The sequence below is a fragment of the Neurospora crassa genome, linkage group I, assembly GCF_000182925.2.
Source record: "Neurospora crassa OR74A linkage group I, whole genome shotgun sequence".
Classification (NCBI taxonomy): domain Eukaryota; kingdom Fungi; phylum Ascomycota; class Sordariomycetes; order Sordariales; family Sordariaceae; genus Neurospora; species Neurospora crassa.
The window spans coordinates 9,212,125-9,233,024 of record NC_026501.1 but is presented as its reverse complement, the minus strand read 5'-3'; the positions used below and the strand labels follow the sequence as shown (position 1 = coordinate 9,233,024).

Here is a 20,900-nt window from a genome sequence, read left to right as displayed (position 1 = left end):
AAAAGATTAATCAACCAACCAATCAACCAATCAATCCATCCTTCTATTTATTAATCTCAAGCTGAAACTGCACTGAACTGAACTGAACTGAACTGAACTGAACTGAACTAAACTGAACTAAACTAAACCATAACAGTACTGTTCTTCAAACTGAAAGGTGCCCAAGATAGGTAGGTAGTTACGTATGCGCTTGTACAACCACTGTTCGGATCGGATCGGAAGCGCACAGAATGGAAACGGAAGGGAGGGAACGAAACATACAGAACCTAAGGGGTCGGGAAAGGCAGGAAAGGAAGGCCGTTTACAACGCCGCCGGCCACACCGTCGGGGAATTCAAGAGGTAAGTATATAAGTTAGTTGATGGCCGGTTGTAAACCCCGCATCTCAAATGCATACCATACATACTATTGTTTTGGTTCCTGAGCTGTTCACATCTACCTTTACCTATCTAATAAGACCGGAAGGGACGGATGGATGGATGGATGGATGGATGGATGGATGGATGGATGGATGGATGGATGGATGGATGTCAAAAAGTGGTTTTTGTAAAGTGTCTTCATTTTTTGGTGTGTATCAATGTGTGTCTGTCTATGTACGTACGACGGCAGGTCTATGTAATGGATAGGTACTAATGCCGATGATGAGGACTTTTGTGCCCCTGCTCCCCATTTTTGTCTTCAATGCAAACAAGTACGCAAAACCAAACAAATACCCAAACGCCAAACACCAACCCTTGTCCTGGGTTACAACGAATCCAAACACCTTCCCTATGATATACTTTTGAATGCTCTCTCAAACACGCCATGCCATGCTCCGTCCGTACTTCTCAACAATGCTTCCTTCTCCAACAACGCAAAACAACCTACTCATGAAACCCGACTCGTCCAAATCATCAGCAACTTTGCAATACTATCCCAAACACAATCAATCAATCATCCAACGCCTCTCCACTCAAGATCCCCCTCAAAATCCCCACTCCCGCCCCATCATCCTTCAGCAAAGTCTGCTCGACCTCCCTCTCCCCCACACAGCTAGCCACCCTCTTCTCATCTCCCGCCACCAACGCGCCTCCCATCCCAAACACATCCTTCTTCTTCTTGCCTCCCCGCTTCGGTGTCCCCACTCCAGGCGAGCTATACCCCAAGGCAGTAAACGATCCCGTCTTGCCGTCCACTGGCGTGATCAAACTGAGAGTTTCCAAGGAAGACACCACCTCGCGAAACTCAGATGACGAAAGCGGATGAAGCAGCGAGTCCTGTTTGCAGAGCTTGGTGTAAGCTTCAAAGAGAGTCTTGACTGTCGGGGCAATTGGCGCCTCTTGTTTCCTCGACGGAGTGCCGGTAGTGGATGCAAAACTGGCTGAAGCAGAGTTAAGAGCCTCCGACTGCGCGGCGCGGTTACGTTTCTCGATGGCGACCAGAGCGCACAGAGCGGCTTTCTGCTGGAGGTTGAGCGTCTTGAGACGCTGAGTGGTGCCGTTGCTGAATGCTGCGGCTGTGACTTTGCTGAGGTCGGCGATGCTGACGCGCGGAGCGGTGGCGGGCGTCAAGGCTTGCAGAGATTTGAGTAAAGAGGCCGAGACGCTGGCGCTGGGTCCAGTGGAGATGCTCCGGAAGAGAGAGGAAGGCGCAGGAGCCGAGGAGAGGTTGGTGTTTTCGCCTAGGACGCGCTTCTTGGAGGGAGACATTTGTAGCATCTGCTCCTTGACTTCGTTTTCGTGCTTCAGACGGGTCTCCGACTCGACCAGGTCGATGGCGCGGCGGCAGATCTCGAAGGCGCGGCGCAGGTCGCCGGTTTGGCTGGAGACTTTGCGCGAGCAGAGCTCGATGGCGGCTGGGTGGAAGAAGGGTATGTAGTTGGGGTCCTTGGGTGTTCCACCAGGAAGCAGGCTCTTGAGACGTGTGATGATGATGTTCTTGACCTGAGGCGCCGTGTATGGAAGGATGGGCAGAAGCTCAGGCTTGAGGTTGCGCGACTTGAGGCGCGGCAGGAAACGGTCGGTGAGGTCGAGCGCGTTGGCAATGCCGATCAGGGCGAGGCGCGAGTTCTTCTTTTCGAGTGACCATTCGAAGAGGCTGTAGAGACTTTCAGGGTCGAGGGTGAGGATGTGGTCGATTTCGTCCAACACCACGAGGAAGACGTCCTGGGTCTTTTTCCTGGGCAGGATGAGCTTTTGGAGAGCTGCCACCACGTCGCTTTCGGTTGAGAGTTCCTCCTTGTCTTCATCTTTGCTGACTAGCTGGTCGAGAAGGGTGACGTAGAGATCCTTGGACGACTTGATGCTCATGCAGTTGATGTAAGCCTTGCGCACTGTTGATGTCTCGGATGCGAACTTGTCGGTGACCTTGTTGACGATGGCGCTCTTTCCGGTTCCAGGAGGTCCGCTGACGTAGAGGCAGCCGCTGGGATGGGCAGTGGTGCAGCAATCCAGGAAAGTGTTGAGCTTCTCGCGCTCGTCGTCGCGTCCAATGAGCTCTCCAGGATCGGCGCTTCGAGAAAAGAGTTGGCGAGCTTGATGGTAGACTGTCTGAGAAGCGGCGGGTGTCATGGGCGTGCTTGGTGTCATGCGCCTGGAGAGCTTGCCAACGGACATGACGCGATGGCGCGGAGTGGTGACTGGTACTCTTGCAAAGACATCGTAGTGTCGTGGTGTGGAAGGTGTGACGGGAGCTGTCTTTGGCGGGCTGGCGATGACTGATTTGCGCCTTCTGAGAAGTGACTTGGCTGGTGTTTCGGCCTCCTTTCTGTCCTCGTCCTCGTCTCCTGTGGGCTTGCGGTTTTCCTTGTGGTTCTCAACGTCCTCGTCGGCAGTTGGCTTGGGTGGTGAGGCGGCCTTCTCCTTCTCTGCTTGGATGTGGTCGGGCTCATGGTGGATCTCTGGGTGGATTCGGAGAGAGCGTCTTGTTCGCTTTACGGCAAGAGGGCCTAGTGTGATTTCCTCGTCTTGTGGTCTGTCAGTATGTCGATGGCAACTCTTGAATGTCGTTGTCAGTTGCAGCTGCTCACCTGTGAGTCTGGTGCTCCTTCTCCTCTTTCCCAGAGTCGTGGGTGCGCTAGGTGAGGCCATGATTTTTTGTCAAGTCTAAAACACCAGTCGCAATGCACAATCACAATGACAAGCGGCAATCGCGTGGAAAGAACGATGCGCGGATGTTGATGGTGGTGATGGACTTGCGTGGTTGTGTGGTTGTAAGGTGGAAAGAGGAACCTTGCGCACTCAGTCCCAGTCGCACTGCACCAAAGTAGAATTCCAGTTCGCGCGCTGCCACCCCTGGCACATTCCACTTCCACATTGCGGAGACGCGACCGCGAATTTGTGGGGCTGCAGCTCGGTGCTCGACGCGGCTTCCCCGCTGCACTGCGCGTTTCAATTAAGCCCCGTTGCGCATGAGCCACACAGACTGTGGCTAGGGAGGGTTCGTTTCGTGGCGCGTGCCTTGTGTCAAAGCGGGGCCTCTTCCAGATCCGTATCCACTTCCCCGCACTATTCTCACAGTGTCCACAGGGGCATTCCAGGGGAGCCCTCCACTGAAGCAGGGAGACCGCCGCCTGTGTTTCACTTTGCTGTGCTGGAAAGTGGCGATCTCCGTCCCGTTGGACCTCCCGAATCGGTACGTATAAGAAAACTAAACCTCCAATACCCGACGCCACTACCGTAGGTGCCTTTGCTTGTGTTTATCGACAAGTATCATGACCACAAGTGGCAATGACAAGTCATCCACCTCAGTGTCTGTTCAGATGTCCATGTCGATAGCCCAGAGATCTCACAGAAATATCAAACTCGGTTGACCGGTTGTCATTTAATGGACTTGGTGATACTTGATTGTTCTCCAAGATGGGTTCGTTAAACATACAGCACAATGGCTACGATGCCGACGTGGAAAAGATAAGAGAAGAAGAGTATCCTATGCTGAAGGGCAAGTTGAAGTTCGTTTTCAACAACTTGACCAGACCACTAACACAAAACAAACAGACTCCATCTACCTCGACCATGCCGGCACCACCCCCTATCCCAAGTCCCTCATGGACCGTTTCGCCCAAGAGATGACCACCAACCTCTTTGGCAACCCCCACTCCGCCTCAGCTTCCTCCCAACTGTCAACCCAGCGCATCCAAGACATCCGTCTCCGAGCCCTGCAGTTCTTCAACGCCGACCCAGCCGACTTTGACCTCGTCTTTGTCGCCAACGCCACAGCCGGGATCAAGCTGGTTGTCGAAGCCATGAGATGTCTGCCCACGGGCTTTGACTATGTCTACCATCAATCCAGCCATACCAGCTTGGTAGGAGTTCGGGAAGAGGCTAGAAGTAGTGTTTGTCTGGACACTCGGCAGGTGGAAGACTGGTTATCTGGGAGCTGTCCCTTTGACGACAACGAAGACGAAGAACGACCGATACTCTTCGCCTACCCAGCCCAATCCAACATGGACGGCCGTCGCTTTCCCCTTTCTTGGTCTTCCCAGATCTGTCGGCAGAGTTTATCGCCAACCAACAAACGAAAGACCTACACCCTCCTAGACGCCGCCGCTCTCGTTTCATCTTCCCCCTTGGACTTGTCCAACGCCGAAACAGCACCCGATTTTGTCGTCCTCTCTTTTTACAAAATCTTTGGGTTTCCCGATCTCGGCGCCTTGATAGTCCGGAAGGAGGTCCAGGATGTGTTTTTGTCCAGACGGTATTTTGGCGGTGGCACGGTGGATATGGTTGTTTGTCTGAAGGAGCAATGGCATGCCCCCAAAGATGGATTTCTCCATGAAAGATTGGAGGATGGGACGTTACCAATACACAGTATCATCGCGTTGGACGTCGCTATGGATGTTCATGCCAAGCTATTTGGGTCGATGGAGAGGGTGGCGGGCCATACGGGATTTTTGGCTAGGCGGCTATATCAAGGGCTGAAGGGGCTGAGGCATGCGAATGATGAACTGGTTTGTGCCATTTACTCCCCTGATCCTGAGACGGAAGAGAGCGGACCACTGGTGGCGTTCAACATCCGAAACGCACAAGGGATATGGATCAGTCTCGCCGAAGTGGAAAAATTGGCGACGCTAAAGGGCATACATATCAGGACCGGAGGGGTGTGTAATCCCGGAGGCATCGCTAGCGCTTTGGGACTTGAGCCATGGGAGATGAAACAGAACTTTTCTTCCGGGTTTCGATGCGGAACGGATAATGATACCATGGGTGGAAAACCAACTGGAATCATCAGAGTGAGCCTAGGGGCCATGAGCACGATAGCGGACGTGGATCGATTTGTCCAGTTTGTGAAGGAATTCTACTGCGAGGATACACCACCGATCTTACCTCCGCCAGAGACGAAACTCGATCCATCACTACGAAACACACCAGAACTCTTCATCAAAAGTATAGTCGTCTACCCCATCAAAAGCTGCGCCGGCTTCCACGTTCCCCCGGGCATCGACTGGGAAGTCCGTCCCGAAGGTTTAGTCTGGGACCGCGAATGGTGTCTAGTCCACCGCGGATCAGGCCAAGCACTCAGCCAAAAACGATACCCCCGCATGGCACTTTTACGACCAAATCTGGATTTCACTAAGGGTGAGCTCCAAGTTACTTTTGCCGGCGACATCTCTTCGTCACCAGGTTTACCCTCCTCGATATCGGTCCCCCTGTCCAAAAACCCAAAGATGTACGCCCCCAAGAAATCAGGCATGTCCTCCCGCGTCTGCGGCGAGGAAATCACACCCCAAACATACGCTTCAGCACAAATCAACGACTTCTTCTCGACTGTCCTCGGGGTACCGTGCGTGCTGGCCAGGTTCCCGCCGGGTGGGCAGGGGAAGGGGATGACGAGGCATGCCAAGGCGCATTTACAGAGACATCAGCATCAACAACCACATCCTGCAGTATCCGTATCAACAAGGTTGACAAAACCAGCAATGATGCCGGGCGCTTTCCCTTCGCCTAAAGCAGTAGAAACGCCCCCGTCGCCACCGGATTCGGATACCGAAAGGTCAGCGACTCCAACTCAAGAGGCTCAGGGTCCAAAACCACGAAGGATACTGCTATCGAATGAAAGTCCGATTTTGGCGATTACGAGTACCAGCGTCGATGCCTTGAACCAGTCCATCGCTTTACTTAACCCATCGGTATCGCAACCGATTTCGGAAGCGGTGTTTAGAGCTAATCTTGTTTTGTCCCCTTCACCTTCAACCCCTTCCGCTTCACCTTCCAACCCTTTAACCCCTTCGCCTTCCCCTTCCACCACTTCAAAACCAACACCAAAACCAAAACAAAAACCGAAACAAAAACTAAACCCCTACGAAGAAGATACCTGGTCTTCCCTTACCATTTTTAACTCTTCTTCTTTTTCTTCTTCTTCGTCTTCTTGTTCTACCCCGTCTTCCTCAGGCTTTCAAACAACAACAAAATTCCAAATGCTAGGCTCCTGCCGACGCTGCCACATGGTCTGCATAGACCAAACCACGGGATCGAAAACCGCAGGAGGCGAGCCCTTTGTGACACTAAGTAAGACGAGGAGGTTTGAGGGGAAGGTGTTTTTTGGTGTGCATATGGGGTTGCAGGCGGAGGATGAGGAGGATGGGCATGCTGAAGATATAGAAAAGGAGGGGACGGGGATGGGGATGGGGACGGGGACGGGCACGGGGACGGGGACGAGAAGCATGGGAGGAAACGGAAGTGTGGTGAAGGTTAGGGTGGGGGATGTGGTGAGGCCTTCTTATTTGTGATACCTGGGGTGAGTTGTAAAGATTGGAGGGAGTCGGAGGGAGTGGGAAGACTTTTTGAGGTTAGGGAAAGAGGTTGGAAGTCAGAGGGAGAAGTTAGAGGGGAGAGGGGAGAGGGGAGAGGGGAGAGGGGAGAGGGGGTGCTTGGGATGTTTGCAATGGATGTTAGAGGTGCTCAAGGATATTACTTCACATGAGATCATGAGATACATCACGAGAATCGTTAAACAAAATGAGGAAACTCGCTCTTTCCTCCCCGACAGCTTTGCCTGACTGACTGACTGACTAACTGCTCAACTCAACTCAACTCAAATCAAGTCATGTAATGTCGCAAACACATAACACAAGTAAGGTACCTCCACCTATTGTGGAATATCCAGGCAGTTACCTAAATCATCCACTGTGTTCATGTAACCATTCAGTAGAGCAAAATAAGACCACACCAGTTTCACAGTCCTTATACAAGAGTACTGTCTATTAACTCTATCAAAGATGATTAAAATAATCAATTCATATCATCTGACCTATGGTAGTATCTACTTTACACTTTTTTTTTCCCCCATAAATAATGAAAATTGCGAGGTCCCATGGTAAGTAGCCCACCAGAGCTTTAAGTACCTATCTTGTCTTTAGCTTTTCCTTTGACAAGTCTAGGTAGGTATTGTCTGTCAGTTATTACCTACCTATGTACCTACCTACGCACTATGGTATTGCTTTTCAAGCAGCCAGCCAGTTTATTTACCTACCTACCTACCTACCTACCTTACTTATATCATATATTCTTAGGTAGGTACTTCTTTCTTAGGTAAGGTAGTTAGTGAGTAGTTATTTACGAAGCAAGCACGCGAGGAAACAAGCACGCGAGGAAACAAACAAACAAACATCATCCTTCGCATTACAATAACCTACTACCTCTACCTAGACTACCTAGACTAAGGTACCTAGCTAGGGTAACGGTGGTTTTACTTACTTACTTACTTACTTACTTTTTTCATTTGTGTACCTATCTATCTATCTATCAATGTATGAAGAGAGAGAGAGAGCCGACTGACAAGAAGTAGTATACTTCAACTTTTTTTTCTCAATTTCAATTTTTCAAGTTTTTTTTATCTTTATTCTAGAGAGCTAAAAAAAAAAAAAAAAAAAAAAAAAAAAAAAAAAAGAAAAAGGCAGATGGACACAGAGGGACAGATAGACAGATAGATACCTTACCTAGCCAGATAGGTAGATAAAATAGACTATACCTAGCGAGCAGCTGTGACGGAACTTGGAAACTTACATAGATACCTAAGTCCCAATGGTATTCGTGAAGGAAGAAGGTCCTGCCACTATAAAGCCCGGGCCGCGCGTACGTGTCTGAGGAGCGGGAGATGATGGAGTTATATAGGTACCTAACTACCTAGTGATGTAGATATCATAGGTAGCATTTCACGCATCTCCAATTCCTTCAGTGCTCATTCGTGTCTTTTCACTCTCGTTCCAGTTTTGAGACCCATCTATTTTGGGTGCCGTCACCAGCTAAAGCTATGTACATTGAACACACCCACACACAACCAACTCACTCATCCACTCTCATCCACTCATTATCAAACTACCTATTACATGGAAAAAAGTGTATATATGCATACATACATAACTTTGACGTTCTTTATGGATACTTTGCCCCCATCACATCTGGGCATGTTCCATTTTCTCTCTTTCTTCCCTTTTTGGTTCCCCTACGCTACGCTACCAACTTTCCACATTCTCATCTCTTCCATAACTCACGCACTCTTTGTCTCCCCTGTCGTCGTCGTCGTCGTCGTCCTCGGCTTCCTCTCCCACCCAGTCTTCAACAACCTCCCCACCTCAAAGACCGGCAACGGGTGCGCCTCGGTATTGAACACGACCTTGTCCAGCGGCAACAGATCCTCCGGACTGAACAACAAATAAAAGTACTTGAGCGTCTCCGCCATCCAGAAGCTCTCCATGTTATCCTTGATCACAGGCGGTATGACATTTGCATTCGACAAGCTCGTAAATCCGCCGCCATCTTCGACAGCAGTGTAGTTGACAAACGACTTGAACATGTCCCACCCCCACTCGCGGTACTTGACGTCGCCCGTGATGCGGTACATGTAGAAGAGGGACTCGACCGTTTCGGGCCGTTGGAGGTTATGCGCGTCCATTTGATGGACTTCATAGTCCTTGCGCCAGGTCGCATCAGGGCCGGCGGGGTCATCGAAAATGGAATCTGGTGGGCTGGTGTGCGAGGAGGACTCTGGCAAGGGGTCCGAGGGGATCTTAAAGTAGGTGATTTCCGCGGCGAGGCCCGTCGCCATGTACCGGTACATGCCCCAGCACGTCTGCATCAGCTCGCGGGCAAGCTTCATGTCGGCCTCACGCTGCTTGTTCCAGAAGCCGGGCTTCTTGCGGGCTTCGCGCTCCGAGAGGCCTTCGGTGGCGGCGAGCGCAATGGTTCCCGGGAGGAAGCAGACGAGGTGGTCCATCTTGGGAGACAAGTTGCCCTCGAGACCCGAGGGACGTTCGCCGACAATGGTGAACCCGCTGTTCTCAGTGTAGGTGACTAGGTGCTTGCGGATGCCCTGGAGAGCGTCGTTCCACATGTCTTGGTAGATGGGTTCGGCCTTGTGGGTTTGCAGGTACTGCTTGATCAGGTATTCGTAGTAGGAATCGCCGCGCGAGCCGAGCCGGATGTTTTGGGTATGAAAGTGGCCGGTGCTGGGCTGGATGAAGATGGGCACGAGGCCATCGGGGGCTTGGTTGTCGTCTATCACTTTCATGACCTTTTCGGAGCGGTCCCAAAAGTCCTTTTCGCCTGTTAGGTTGGCGAGGTACTTGAATTCGAGCTGGAGGGTGGTGGCTTCGGCGGTGGAAGAGGCACCCATGTCGGCGTGCGAGGGCAGGCCCTGGAATTTACCGAGGTTGACGCTCGCGTAGGGAATGCCAGAGGGCGTGTCGAAGGCGGACATGAGGCGGTCGGCGAGGTCGCGGGCCTTTTCGAGGTAGAGGTCCTCGCCGGGGGCGCCCACATCGTCATCGGAGATGGGCGCTAGGTTCGGGTACTCGGTGCTGAGGTAGTAAGCCGACAAAAGACCGCCCATCATGCGGATGGTCGTCTCAAAGGTGTTGACATCTTGATCCTGGTCCCAGGTCAACGACTTGGAGATCCACTCGCGAGCATGAGTAACCCGCGAGGTCAAGTTCATGATCATCAAGGTGTCTAACGAATCGATAATGATCCAACCCAAACCCTTGGGGGCCATATTGCGGCCCGTCTTGGACACGGGGTGAAACTCGTCATAACCTAGTCACACAAGTTAGCCTTAACCGATAATCACAACACCAACCCTTCTTCAGAAACATACCCCAGGCATATCTCTCATAAGCATCCCAGCTCAGCTCCATAGCCTCAACAACCCTCTCCCTCCTCTTCAACCAATCCGCCTTACTCCTCGCCTTGGTATCCGAGCTCAACCACCCCCAATCGCCCAGCTTCGCCCTGGCTCGTTCATGATGCTCATCAAAGAAGCCCGTAAACCACAACAGCCCCAGCACCACCAAGGTAAATAACCCCAACACCCTCTTTTTCCTCAACAGTGGCCTAGGTCTCGCTCCTCCGGGGCCGTACCCATACGGCTTATCCTTGTACATGGGTAATGACCTTCGATCCGGGTTTAGGAATCCTCCCACTTTATCTTGTACTCCCCCTAGCACTCCTCCTGCTCCTGCTGATGGCCCTGCCCGTTGGCGGGTCGCAGCAGCCCACAGTCGATCTTCAGCTTGGCGCGCCGGGTCCGTAAACGACGGGACGTGTCGTGGGATGGAAAAAGAGGCCATGTCCCCTGGATCTTCGTATTCTTCTTCTACTTCTGTGTCTTCCTCGTCGTATGTCTCTTCCGCAGCAGCAGGAGCAGCAGCTGGCAGTAAGGTGCCCTGCTCTAAATCCGCCTGTGACTGTGACTGTGACTGGCTCTGAAAGGCAGTGTGGTCAAGCGCCCTCTCGACTTCCTTTGCGGCGGCTTCGACGGCGTCGCGGGTGCGTTCAGCGGCCTGCTCAGCGAATTCGGCGGCTTTGGCAGCGGTCTCGACAGCCTGCTGGGCGGCTTTCTCGGCACGGTCGCGGAACTCGGTGGCGGCAGTGGTGGCGGTTGCGCGGAGGATGTTGATGGCGGCAATGGTACCGGGGCGGTTGAGGGAGAGGTTGTGGAGGTTGAATGGATCGCGGACGCGGTTCATTGAGGAGGAGGAGGTGCCCTGGAGGGGAACTGAACCGTTGGCGCTATAGAGGTACCTAGTTGGGGCAGTTTCATTGGGGGACGGCAATGTCTTGGTAGGTGTGGTGCTGTTAGTGCACTTTGGGCCTTGAATAGGTAGGTAGGTGGTGCTGGATTGAGACAATGGATTATTAGAGGTAGGTTGGAATCACCACAGTAATGTAGACAGACGTATTAGTTGGTCATTAGGTAAGTACGTAAAGATAGGTAGGTAGAGGTATGGATTAAGCAAGAGCTGGCAATTGTATAAATTCCATGGAATAGATGGAAGGTAGGTATTCACACGCAAAAGGGAGCAGCCGTCTCTCAAATTAAAGGCCCTTCTTGGATTTCCCCCCAACTTTGTATTTCCCAAATTTGAGCGGTCAAGCTGCACAAGGAAGGAGAACTGCGGCGTGGACCTGGCATGGAGCTGTGCTTCCATCCCTTCGTTCCATCACATCCGGCCGCTCTTACTTCCACTTCTGGAAGTGCCTGACATGTGTTTGCACATGTGTACCTACCTACCTACATAGGGGTTGTATATTTATAACCTGCCAACGGTCAGATGTACGTACACCAGCCGGATGCAGAAGTTGTGGTGATTGCTTTCATATTAGCCCCGAGATAACGAGAATCATGCAAGAAACCAAGAACCTTGCTGACCTCTTACACTAACTACGCAGTACACAGTACAAGTACACGACGCCAAAAAGGACAGCTTGAGCTTGGACGCGTCAAGTTCCCTTGCGACAGTTGTGGGGCCCCGCTGTTTGTACAAGTCTTACAGGGGGCCAGATTCGCCAGGGTTACGAGTGTGGTGATCTGTCAGGGTTGGGTCTGTCATTAATTACTCCCGGCGGTCTCGCAAACTTCCATCTCTAGGTAATGGTTGGCGTTTATGTATTGAGGTATTGTGGAATGCATGGAGGGTATATTTTTCATGCATATGATCATAAATGAAGAACATGTGAACAACCACAATACCTCTAACTTTGAGTTACGACCCCTTCCTTATCTTATCACCCTCTCCCGTCCGTCTCGTCCCGCTCACTAACACCGTCCCGCCCGGCCGTGACAATCCAGTTCCACATGCGGTAACATCGATATGTATGTCCCAATTTCTCCCCCATCCCATCCTTCACCACTGCACCACTCAGCAGACCGCCCACCGTCTCACCATATCACAACCACACACCTCACCATTACCGAAAACACTCTTGATCAAAATGTACTCCCTGGAAATCCAAAACTACCCCCACCTCACCCCCTCCGAGTTCGCCGAGGCCGCCCACCACCTCGACCGGCGCTACAGCCAAGCGACCCTCGGCCCGCTCCGGCGCCAATGGAAGCTGCGCGTGCGCTCGGCGCTCAACACCCACTTTGTCTCTCCTTCGGATCCCGAATACAGCACTTTTATCCAAATCACGAGACCGCTCGAGGTCAATCTGGATGATGATGGCTTATCCGAGTTTTTGGATAATTTGTGTTTTTCTGAGGGGCCAGCAGCGGTAAGGGGGGATGAGCGGGAGGGGGAGGGTGTGGTTGGTGTGAGTGAGGGGATGGAGGTTGAGGATGATGATGATGATGAGGTATGTTTTCTTAATAAAAACAGTGGGTTGAAGGGGGGGTGGGTGTGGAATGCTGATAATATGTGGTTTACTGGGGGAGAAAAGGCCATGGTTTTGCCTTCTAAACATCAACAACAGCAAAAGACAAGTTATGGCTACGTCACATACGAAATACACCTTCACCCGACATATCAAGCGCCTTGTCTGTGGTTTTCACTAAACGGACTGCCGGCGGATGAACCAGCCTTCAACATCGACACCGTCTTTCGACGTCTTGTACCCGATCAGTTCAAAGATGGACTTCGCCGCGCGGGTTCCGTGGGTGGTATCTCAGCTGATGTAAGTTTTCTCTTCTCTTCTCTTCTCATCTCATCTCGTTCTTTGTATTTGTGTCTTGCGATTTGGGTGGGTTCAATCTTCTCGCTGTTGAAACACCAAAAAGTTAACTAGGGCTGAACTCCTTTTTCTCGCTCTTTGTGACTTTGTTGTGAAACATAAAGATATGAGAAGGACAAAAAGAGAGAGAAAGAGAAAAAAAAAAGGTGCCTATACTAACACACGAATGTCCCTTCTTTTGAATTATTTCGGCCATACAAACAGTATCATCCCATCACAGGCCTTCCCACCTTCTTCGTCCACCCTTGTCTCCTCGGCGAGGCCATGTCGACCTTTGACAATGTCTCGATCGAGAACTACCTGATGGTTTGGCTTGGACTCGTCGGCGGCTGTGTCAGCCTTTGGGTCCCCAAGGAAATGGCCTTGGAGCCTTCCTCCGCCTAGAGGAAGTGGGAGTAGCGCGGTGTATGTTGTACATGCAGCTAGCGGTGCGTCTTCTGCATTGTCCTTCGAGAGGGCGAATTTTTCATCCATCCGCTTCATTGCGCCTTCATTTTTCGTCATCCTTCCCCACCGCGAGCTGGTATCTTAAACAAGAAGCAAATGCCATAGTGGACACCCATCAGTCCTCGTCGCTGTCTTCCTCCATAGCAACGTCCGAATCGCTCTCCTCCTCTTCTTCCTCCTCCTCCCGTGGCCGCTTCGTTCCCCGGTTCTCCTCTGCCGGTGTGGTTGTCTCCGTCCCGGGAGGCTTGGCTGGCGAACCTTGTGGTGCTGGACTCTCGGTATTCGTAGTAGGGGCGCCTGGTACTGGGGCACTAAAGATACTCTGTTGGACGGTGGTGAGGGCCACGGCGGCGGCGGCCTTGGGTGGCACGAGAGTACCGTCGAGTTTGGCGATGATGTTGGAGCGGCCCTTGGCGTAGGTGATTTTCTAGGCAAACCCAAGTTAGCATGTGAAGGGCTACCGCTGAAATATTCAACCCGAGAAGACCTACCATTTTGCGGCCCAAAAACTCCATGCCGTCAAGTGACCTCATGGCCTGTGTTGCTGTCTGAATGTCCCGGTAGACAATGTGTGCTTGCCCGCGCATCTTCATGGTCTTGAGAGCGACGACATCGAGGACGGGGCCGTAGGTGGAGAAGAGCATGTATAGTGCTGTACGGAGGTCGTCCTTCTGGATCTTAGCTGAGGGGAGGTTCGTGACGTAGAGAGTCTGGTTTGGCGGGTTCGAGACCACCTTTTGGGGGAGGCCCGCGGGGGGAGCAATACGCGTAGCCATTGCCGCGTAGGAATCCGGGAGTTGATGCTGTTGTTGTTTGTCCAATGCAGGTTGTTAATTGTCGCGTAGATTTTCAGTATATCGTAGGCGCCTCGTGGTAGGGGTTAATATCGTCAATTGTCTCGTCGTCGTCGTCGTCGTCGCTCGGGTGTATGATGTTCAGTGTTCAATCATGAATTCAAGTCGCGGCGGCGCATGCGATGTCGACAATTCAGATGCTGGTCCAAAAATTGGAGACAGTGGCCAGCCAGCCTACGAACCATCGAAATCGGTACACAAACCCCACGGGCGTGGGTGCAGCTTGTTGGAGGTACTGCGGTTGCGAGCAAAAGTAAAACCCCCTTGTCAGGTATCTTGCACGGACCACCACAGCCAGAGCTTCGTGAGCACTGTGTGGTCGACGACCTGATCCACGGGTTTAACTTACCCATCTCACCATAGTAGGTTCCAGTTCCAGGTGGGTCAGCCCCGGCCGGCAGCAGGGCACTCTTGGCGGCGTCACCCACCCGCAGCCAACCCCACCACCATACGCTGCCGCAACGGTGCCCCTGGAGCCTGGCGGTCTGACCTCATTTCAGGCGTCCAGCCCGCTGTAGTTACGGAGCTCTCCCGCTTCCCGTTCCCGGGCACAGCTTCCCCTTTCCAATTACAACATCCGGCTCCGACACCACCGAACCAAGACATTCGATCACACTCTCCGTCATCACCGTCCCCGATTCCGAGCGCGGTAGTAGAGAGCTATACTCCTATCGCATACCTTATTTCTACACAACACCAACCTAACAACCCACAATGGCTGCTCCCGAGGTCCACCATCTCTTCCACCACCCCATCGCCGACCACTCCTTCTCGGCCGATCGCCAGACCTTGGCCATTGCCCGCGACACCCAGGTCGAGCTCTACGGCAGAGTCGGCAATGCCTTCAAGCTCAAGGATGAGCTCAAGGGCCATGACAAGCTTGTCACCAGCGTCGACATTGCTCCCAACACCGGGCGTATTGTGACCTGCTCTCAGGGTAGGCCCCCCCTTTCGCAACCCAGGCACCCCATAATGCCACCATCACAGTCAGCTAGACTAACAACCAACCCCAACTCACAGACCGCAACGCCCTCGTCTGGGAACCCTCCCCCACCGGCTACAAGCCCACCCTCGTGCTCCTCCGTATTTCCCGCGCCGCCACCTTCGTCCGCTGGTCTCCCTCGGAAGCCAAGTTCGCCGTCGGCTCCGGCGACCGCGTCATCGCCATCTGCTACTTTGAGGAGGAAAACGACTGGTGGGTATCCAAGCACCTGAAGAAGCCGATCCGATCCACCATCACCTCTGTCGCCTGGCACCCCAACAGCGTTCTTCTTGCTGCCGGCTCCACCGACGCCCACGCCCGCGTCTTTTCCGCCTTCATCAAGGGCACCGACCAGCGCCCCGAGCCGAGCCCCTGGGGCGAGAGATTGCCTTTCAACACGGTCTGCGGCGAGTTCCTGAACAACTCTGCCGGATGGGTGCATTCTGTTGCCTTCAGCCCGAGCGGCGACGCTCTGGCGTTTGCGGCGCATGACTCCTCCATCACCGTCGTCTACCCCTCTGCGCCCGAGCAGCCGCCCAAGGCGGTGATCAGCATCAACACGCAGCTTTTGCCCTTTATGAGCCTCTTCTGGAACGGAGAGACTGAGATCATTGCTGCGGGTTACGATTGCGAGGCTTTCCGCTTCCAAGGCGGCGAGCAGGGGTGGCAGCTGGCCGGCACGCTGGAGAAGGCCAAGGCCGGAGGAAGACCGGGTCTTGGTGACGAGGACAGAGAGGAGTCTGCGCTGAACATGTTCAAGCAGATGGACCTGAAGGGTAAGGTCAGCAAGGATGATACCATGTTGAAGACGGTGCATCAGAATACGGTTACTATGTTGAGGCCCTTTGAGGAGAGTGGTGGACGGGTGACCAAGTTTAGTTGTGAGTGTTCCCCATTTTTACATGACCTGTGGTTTCAAGAATTATTGATGCTAACTTGACACAACAGCGAGCGGTGTTGACGGCAGAGTCGTCATCTGGCACACCTAGATTTCCCCTCGATGAAAGAGGGTTGCTGCACACATTGGGAAGCAGAAAAGCCAAGCAAGCAAGCGTAACATCTAATGTTAATGGAACAAGAGTGAATGGCTGATAATGAATCAGATTCAAAGTCAAGATCCATCAATGTCAGTTTAGCGGGTAACTTTCCCGGTCTTTGATTTCTGCCCTATCCGTGCTTCCCGGTATCCGCCAAAGTGATTGATTGTCCATTCACCCATTGTACAGAGACTTATCATGTCACTTCTCCACAGTGAGCTATCCGTTTGTCATGACCGCCCGGCCAATTTTGCAAGATATGTATGTGTGAATCAGACACACAGTCAAGAACAAATACAGGTTCAATACATACAAAGCAATTCATTGACTTCCGCTTGTGGCTTGCCGGACACATTCCGATTTGCCGTGATAACTTCCATAAAAGGATCATAAGAGAACTAATAACCGGCAGCAGGAGAAGTGCATGTCACAATTCATGTCCATACCTACCATTGTTTTGTCCCTGTCGATTATTTATTCCATATCCTTTCGCTCCTCATCCAGACCTTCAGCTTCAAAAGCAGTTTACCATAAGTAATCAGCCGTCCGTCACTCCGTCCCTTTCAGCTATCCAAACAAACTCAACTTACCTCGCTTTGCCTCCATCTTCCCTGCCTGCCTACTTCGTTGTCTGGTTAGAAGAAGAAACAGCGGGATCAGAAGAACCAAACAACAACAAACTGAACCATGGACCACAACAGTTCCTACGACTACTACCCATTCAACCACCCCCAACACCCTCTGTACTTTAACCCCGTATCTCCTGTTCATGTTCCTCCTCCTCCTCCTCCTCCTCCTGGTCATCCAGAACCAGAGGAACAAAAAGACTACCACCACTACGCTCCCGCATCACCAAGCGACTTTATTTACAACGCCAACTCCTCTGTCAACACCACCACCGCCGCTAGCATCCTTCATCATCATCATCATCGGCATCCTTCCCGCTCTTCTCGATCTTTATTCTCCAACGAGCCAGTACTCGCCTATCCACCTCGGACAGTGGGGTCTAGGTCTGTTGAGCAATCATTTTCGAATTACTTACCTGGGGTACTGGAACCAAGTCTACCACGACCAGCACCAGGTTTCGAGGAGCATCGACGCCAGCGGCAATCAACGATGATGACCATGGGGCCGGGACCAAGTAAATCGGTACCTTCTCCACTGTCACTGCCCCTCAGTAGGGAAGGAGGAAGAAGTGGTAGGAGGAGGATGAGCGGGTTCAGTTCCGGTGAGGAGACAGTGGTGGTGATTAAGCGGGAGGAGGAGGAGGAGGAGTCGGTTCCTTGGGTGTCGATACCGTTAGAGCAGAGGGTGAAGAGGTGGGTGCCGCGGGTGCCACAGGGAGAACAGGGAGAACAGATGAAGCAGGTGGAAGAAGATGCGGTGGGAGGTGTGGTGGGAGGTGTGGTGGGATACGTGCCCCTAGGGACGGAGGAGAGTGGGGTCAGTGGTAGTAAGACTTGGGAGGAAAGGGGGGAAGGGGTGGTAATGGAGAGGGTTATGATGGTGCCGTCGGTGGTGTCTAGCGTTGGTGCCAATGCCGGTGTGGAAATGGTGGCAGGGATGATGGGTACGGCGATGGGAATGGGAATGGAACCAACAATAACGCCAAAGATGGGCCTGTTCAAACCCATCAGGTGGGATGGACCGTCTTCTGCTTCGAGGGCTAAGGCTAAGGCAAGGAGGGTACGTGCCTGGGAAACCATGGAAGAACAACATGGTGATGTTCATCTTCGACGGACTCCTCCTGGAATTCAGAATCGAAGCAGCAACAGAGACCGAAACGACGAAACCGAAGACGAAAAAGTTTCCGACGCCCCCATCTCTCCCCATTCTCGCTCCCCAAAGAGATTCAAGACCTCCTCCTCCCATTCAGGATACATCCTTCGTCCAGGTCCATGTCCAGCAGAAACAAAAACAGACACAGAAATAAAGCAAGAACCAAGCCTCTCACCTCCACCATCCGCCGTTTTGGCTCAGATTCCCATGTTTGATTCCTTCGATTCCCTTCCACGCAACAACAGTGGCTATGAATCCTCCGGTCATGACGACAATTCCCTTTCTTTGCGAAGTATCAGCCCTTTGACTCGGGTCCCGACACCTCATCGTGTGCTGTTCACTACTACTACTACTCCGAACCGGATCATGACTGGAACTGGAACCAGAGAAACGACCCAGCCTTCATTGAGGGCGGTGAGTAAGCAGCTGAAGAAGAGGAATCGGGAGATGGCGCTGGGTCAAGGTCACGGGCGGGAGGATAATCGAGAACGGAGTCGTGAACCAAGAAAGAAACGAAGAGAGGAGGGGGCGTGTTGGGGTTTACCTGGCGGTAGTCAGAGACAGACTCCAGCTCAGGGTGCTAACTCTGCTGCTCAGCAAAAACAACAACAACAACAACAACAACAACAACATCGAGAATCTTCCGAAGGGAGAGAACAAGGCTGGACAACCATCTCGGGCAGCAGTGAAGAAGGGGAAGCAAGCAGTCATTACGAAAACAGTTACAGTTATAGCTTTGGTCAACAGGAGAGGGATAGGGATGCCGCTGCTGCATCAAGTACGTCTAATCCCCTTTCTTATACCGATCAGGAAGAAGAATGGTGTCGCCCTTTTTCTTTCTCATCGTCGTCATCGTCGGCCGCACCCGTCTCTTTTGAGACCTCAGCGAGATATGATCATGATTATGAATCCGCTCCTCCGTCACTGTCGGCCTCGCAGGAGAGAAGAAGAACAGAAGAAGAAGGATACCGCCAAGCGATACAAATGGCGCAAGACACTTGTCTTGAGGCTAGCAAGAGGTATATCAGGGCTCATTGCGCGAATAGGGGGGCTCGCGGGGGTGGTAGTCCTGACACTAGTCCTGCTCCCCGCCAAACTGTCTCGACACGGTCGGCCCGCAAGGCAAGAAGGAAGCGTAAGCTGGAAACCCGTCAGGCCTCTTCCTTTTCCTCCTCTTTCTCATCCTCCTCACCTTCAACTTCACCAGAGGCACCAGCACCTTCACGGCAGCGACGCAAAGGTAAAGGTAAAAGCAAACGACAAAACCGAACCAAGAACCGAACCACCACAACCTCTCCTCCCTCCTCTTTTAACTCACCCCATCACCAGTCCCCACCTCCCCCAGACATCCAAATAAGAAATTCCCTCCTCCCCAACATCTCCCAAATCTGCACCCTCCTCTGGTCGCGCTCGCAGTCTCTCCGACTGCACGACACCGACAGCATCGAGTTGCATACCGCGCGCAACATGTACTGGCTTTTATCGTGGGCGGAAACCGTCGCTTTTGCCGTTGTTCCACCTACTCTCGCTTCCATTTCTACTTCCACTTCTTTTACTGCCTTTACCGTCCCAGACTCAAAGTCAGACCCAGATCCATTCGATTCAACTACGACCATATCAGTCGGTTCGTCGGTCCCCGGTTTCGATGGTTGTTCTTCTTCTTCTTCTGCTGCTTTGCGGCAGAGGAAAAGGGAGTGGGACAGGGAGTGGGAATGGGAGGGTTTTGGGGAGGGGGTGAGTGAGGAGGGGGATAAGGCTGAAGAAGGGTTGGAGAGCAAAAACGGGAGAGCGGTTTGGGAACAGCAACGGATAGAAGAAATGATAAAGAGGGTGTTTGACGAGGGAGGCATGCTTTGTGAGTTTCTGGGGTATGGGGAGGGGGTGGAGAGGTTGGGTAGGGTTAGGGAGTTTTGTGGGGTTTGACGGAATACATTCGTGGACTTGGGTTTGGTTCCTACCTACCTAGAATTGGTGACCTTTTGGGTAAGTACCTAGTATTTCTAGGTCAAGGATGGGATTTGGATCTTGAGCATTGGATAGACGAAGTTTTTGAGATACATGTCAAAAGATCATCGATGTGGTAAATGAAGATAGCCTGATGAGCATGTGTACTTCCCTTCGGGGCATGGTCCACAACGTGGTTGCCTCGTGGTTTGTTTGGTTCCTGGTGAGAAAAAGGAAATATGTCTCGTGCTGTTATTTGACAGCTTCTTCTGCTGTATTAATCGTCTGTCTGGCTCTTGGGTAAACCTTCATGGGCCTGGTGGGCTTGGCATGTGTGACCCTGGTTGACACTTTTTGAAGCGACAAGTGTGGGTGTTGCTGTACATATCTTGATACATAGGTACCCTTTAGTAATGACGGTAAGGAATCGATAAGGTAGCCGGGAAGAGCGGGAATAATCAAAGTGGAAACCCTAAGGGACGGATATCGAATAGAGAAAAAACCAAAAACAAAAAAGGGGGCGCGCATTATCACAGACTGGAAATTGGGATGGTCCACAAAGTATCCAATATTGCCATGATAACCTCAACCTAACTGAGGAAGAGCTGAAAAAAGATGACCCCACTGGAGGTGGAGCCCACACGATAACCCCACAACCCCACGGCGGGTAGTCGAACGCTAAGAGCGCTGCCCTGAAGTAGGTGGACCTGTCCGGGGCATGGTTGGCGGGATCCCGGGCCTCCATTGTTACAGTGGATGTGGTTTCCCCCAGAATTCCCGTCCCAGGCAGGGCAATCCCCCGGAAGGATGGGAAAATGTTGTGTTCAGTTGGTTGCTCTTATTTTTCAAGATGGTATCATCTTCGACCCCCCTTCCTTGGACCTTCCAGTCTTTGTCACCAATGAGAGACGGACTCGCTCACCGATCACTCG

The 20,900-nt window shown here is 52.3% G+C and overlaps 7 protein-coding genes across 7 annotated transcripts; 4 read left to right on the top strand and 3 right to left on the bottom strand.

Moving 5' to 3' along the window:
• Window positions 1-537: 537 nt before the first annotated feature.
• On the bottom strand, window positions 538-3,214 carry NCU02776 (cell division control protein Cdc6). Its single transcript, XM_959178.2, has 2 exons — window positions 3,007-3,214; window positions 538-2,943 (listed from the first exon to the last, which is right to left on the bottom strand). Exons 1-2 carry the CDS (start codon window positions 3,065-3,067, stop codon window positions 929-931), a joined length of 2,076 nt encoding a protein of 691 aa, XP_964271.2. The 5' UTR covers window positions 3,068-3,214; the 3' UTR covers window positions 538-928.
• A 465-nt stretch (window positions 3,215-3,679) lies between these two features.
• On the top strand, window positions 3,680-6,710 carry NCU02777 (molybdenum cofactor sulfurase). Its single transcript, XM_011394723.1, has 2 exons — window positions 3,680-3,917; window positions 3,974-6,710. The coding sequence occupies exons 1-2, from the start codon at window positions 3,836-3,838 to the stop codon at window positions 6,703-6,705; spliced, it is 2,814 nt and encodes a 937-aa protein (XP_011393025.1). The 5' UTR covers window positions 3,680-3,835; the 3' UTR covers window positions 6,706-6,710.
• A 1,402-nt stretch (window positions 6,711-8,112) lies between these two features.
• On the bottom strand, window positions 8,113-11,271 carry gh47-1 (glycosylhydrolase family 47-1). The gene is made up of 2 exons (XM_959180.2): window positions 10,071-11,271; window positions 8,113-10,009 (listed from the first exon to the last, which is right to left on the bottom strand). The coding sequence occupies exons 1-2, from the start codon at window positions 10,939-10,941 to the stop codon at window positions 8,466-8,468; spliced, it is 2,415 nt and encodes an 804-aa protein (XP_964273.1). The 5' UTR covers window positions 10,942-11,271; the 3' UTR covers window positions 8,113-8,465.
• An 826-nt stretch (window positions 11,272-12,097) lies between these two features.
• NCU02779 (hypothetical protein) lies at window positions 12,098-13,309 on the top strand (the record flags this gene model as incomplete). The annotated part of the gene is made up of 3 exons (XM_959181.2): window positions 12,098-12,550; window positions 12,635-12,868; window positions 13,130-13,309. Exons 1-3 carry the CDS (start codon window positions 12,188-12,190, stop codon window positions 13,307-13,309), a joined length of 777 nt encoding a protein of 258 aa, XP_964274.2. The 5' UTR covers window positions 12,098-12,187.
• Window positions 12,667-14,379, bottom strand: NCU02780 (U2 small nuclear ribonucleoprotein B). Its single transcript, XM_959182.3, has 2 exons — window positions 13,864-14,379; window positions 12,667-13,799 (listed from the first exon to the last, which is right to left on the bottom strand). Exons 1-2 carry the CDS (start codon window positions 14,146-14,148, stop codon window positions 13,488-13,490), a joined length of 597 nt encoding a protein of 198 aa, XP_964275.1. The 5' UTR covers window positions 14,149-14,379; the 3' UTR covers window positions 12,667-13,487.
• A 337-nt stretch (window positions 14,380-14,716) lies between these two features.
• Window positions 14,717-16,488, top strand: NCU02781 (hypothetical protein). The gene is made up of 3 exons (XM_959183.3): window positions 14,717-15,163; window positions 15,247-16,089; window positions 16,157-16,488. The coding sequence occupies exons 1-3, from the start codon at window positions 14,941-14,943 to the stop codon at window positions 16,195-16,197; spliced, it is 1,107 nt and encodes a 368-aa protein (XP_964276.1). The 5' UTR covers window positions 14,717-14,940; the 3' UTR covers window positions 16,198-16,488.
• A 444-nt stretch (window positions 16,489-16,932) lies between these two features.
• NCU02782 (hypothetical protein) lies at window positions 16,933-19,947 on the top strand (the record flags this gene model as incomplete). Its single annotated transcript, XM_011394724.1, has 1 exon — window positions 16,933-19,947. One exon carries the CDS (start codon window positions 16,933-16,935, stop codon window positions 19,945-19,947), a length of 3,015 nt encoding a protein of 1,004 aa, XP_011393026.1.
• Window positions 19,948-20,900: the final 953 nt, after the last annotated feature.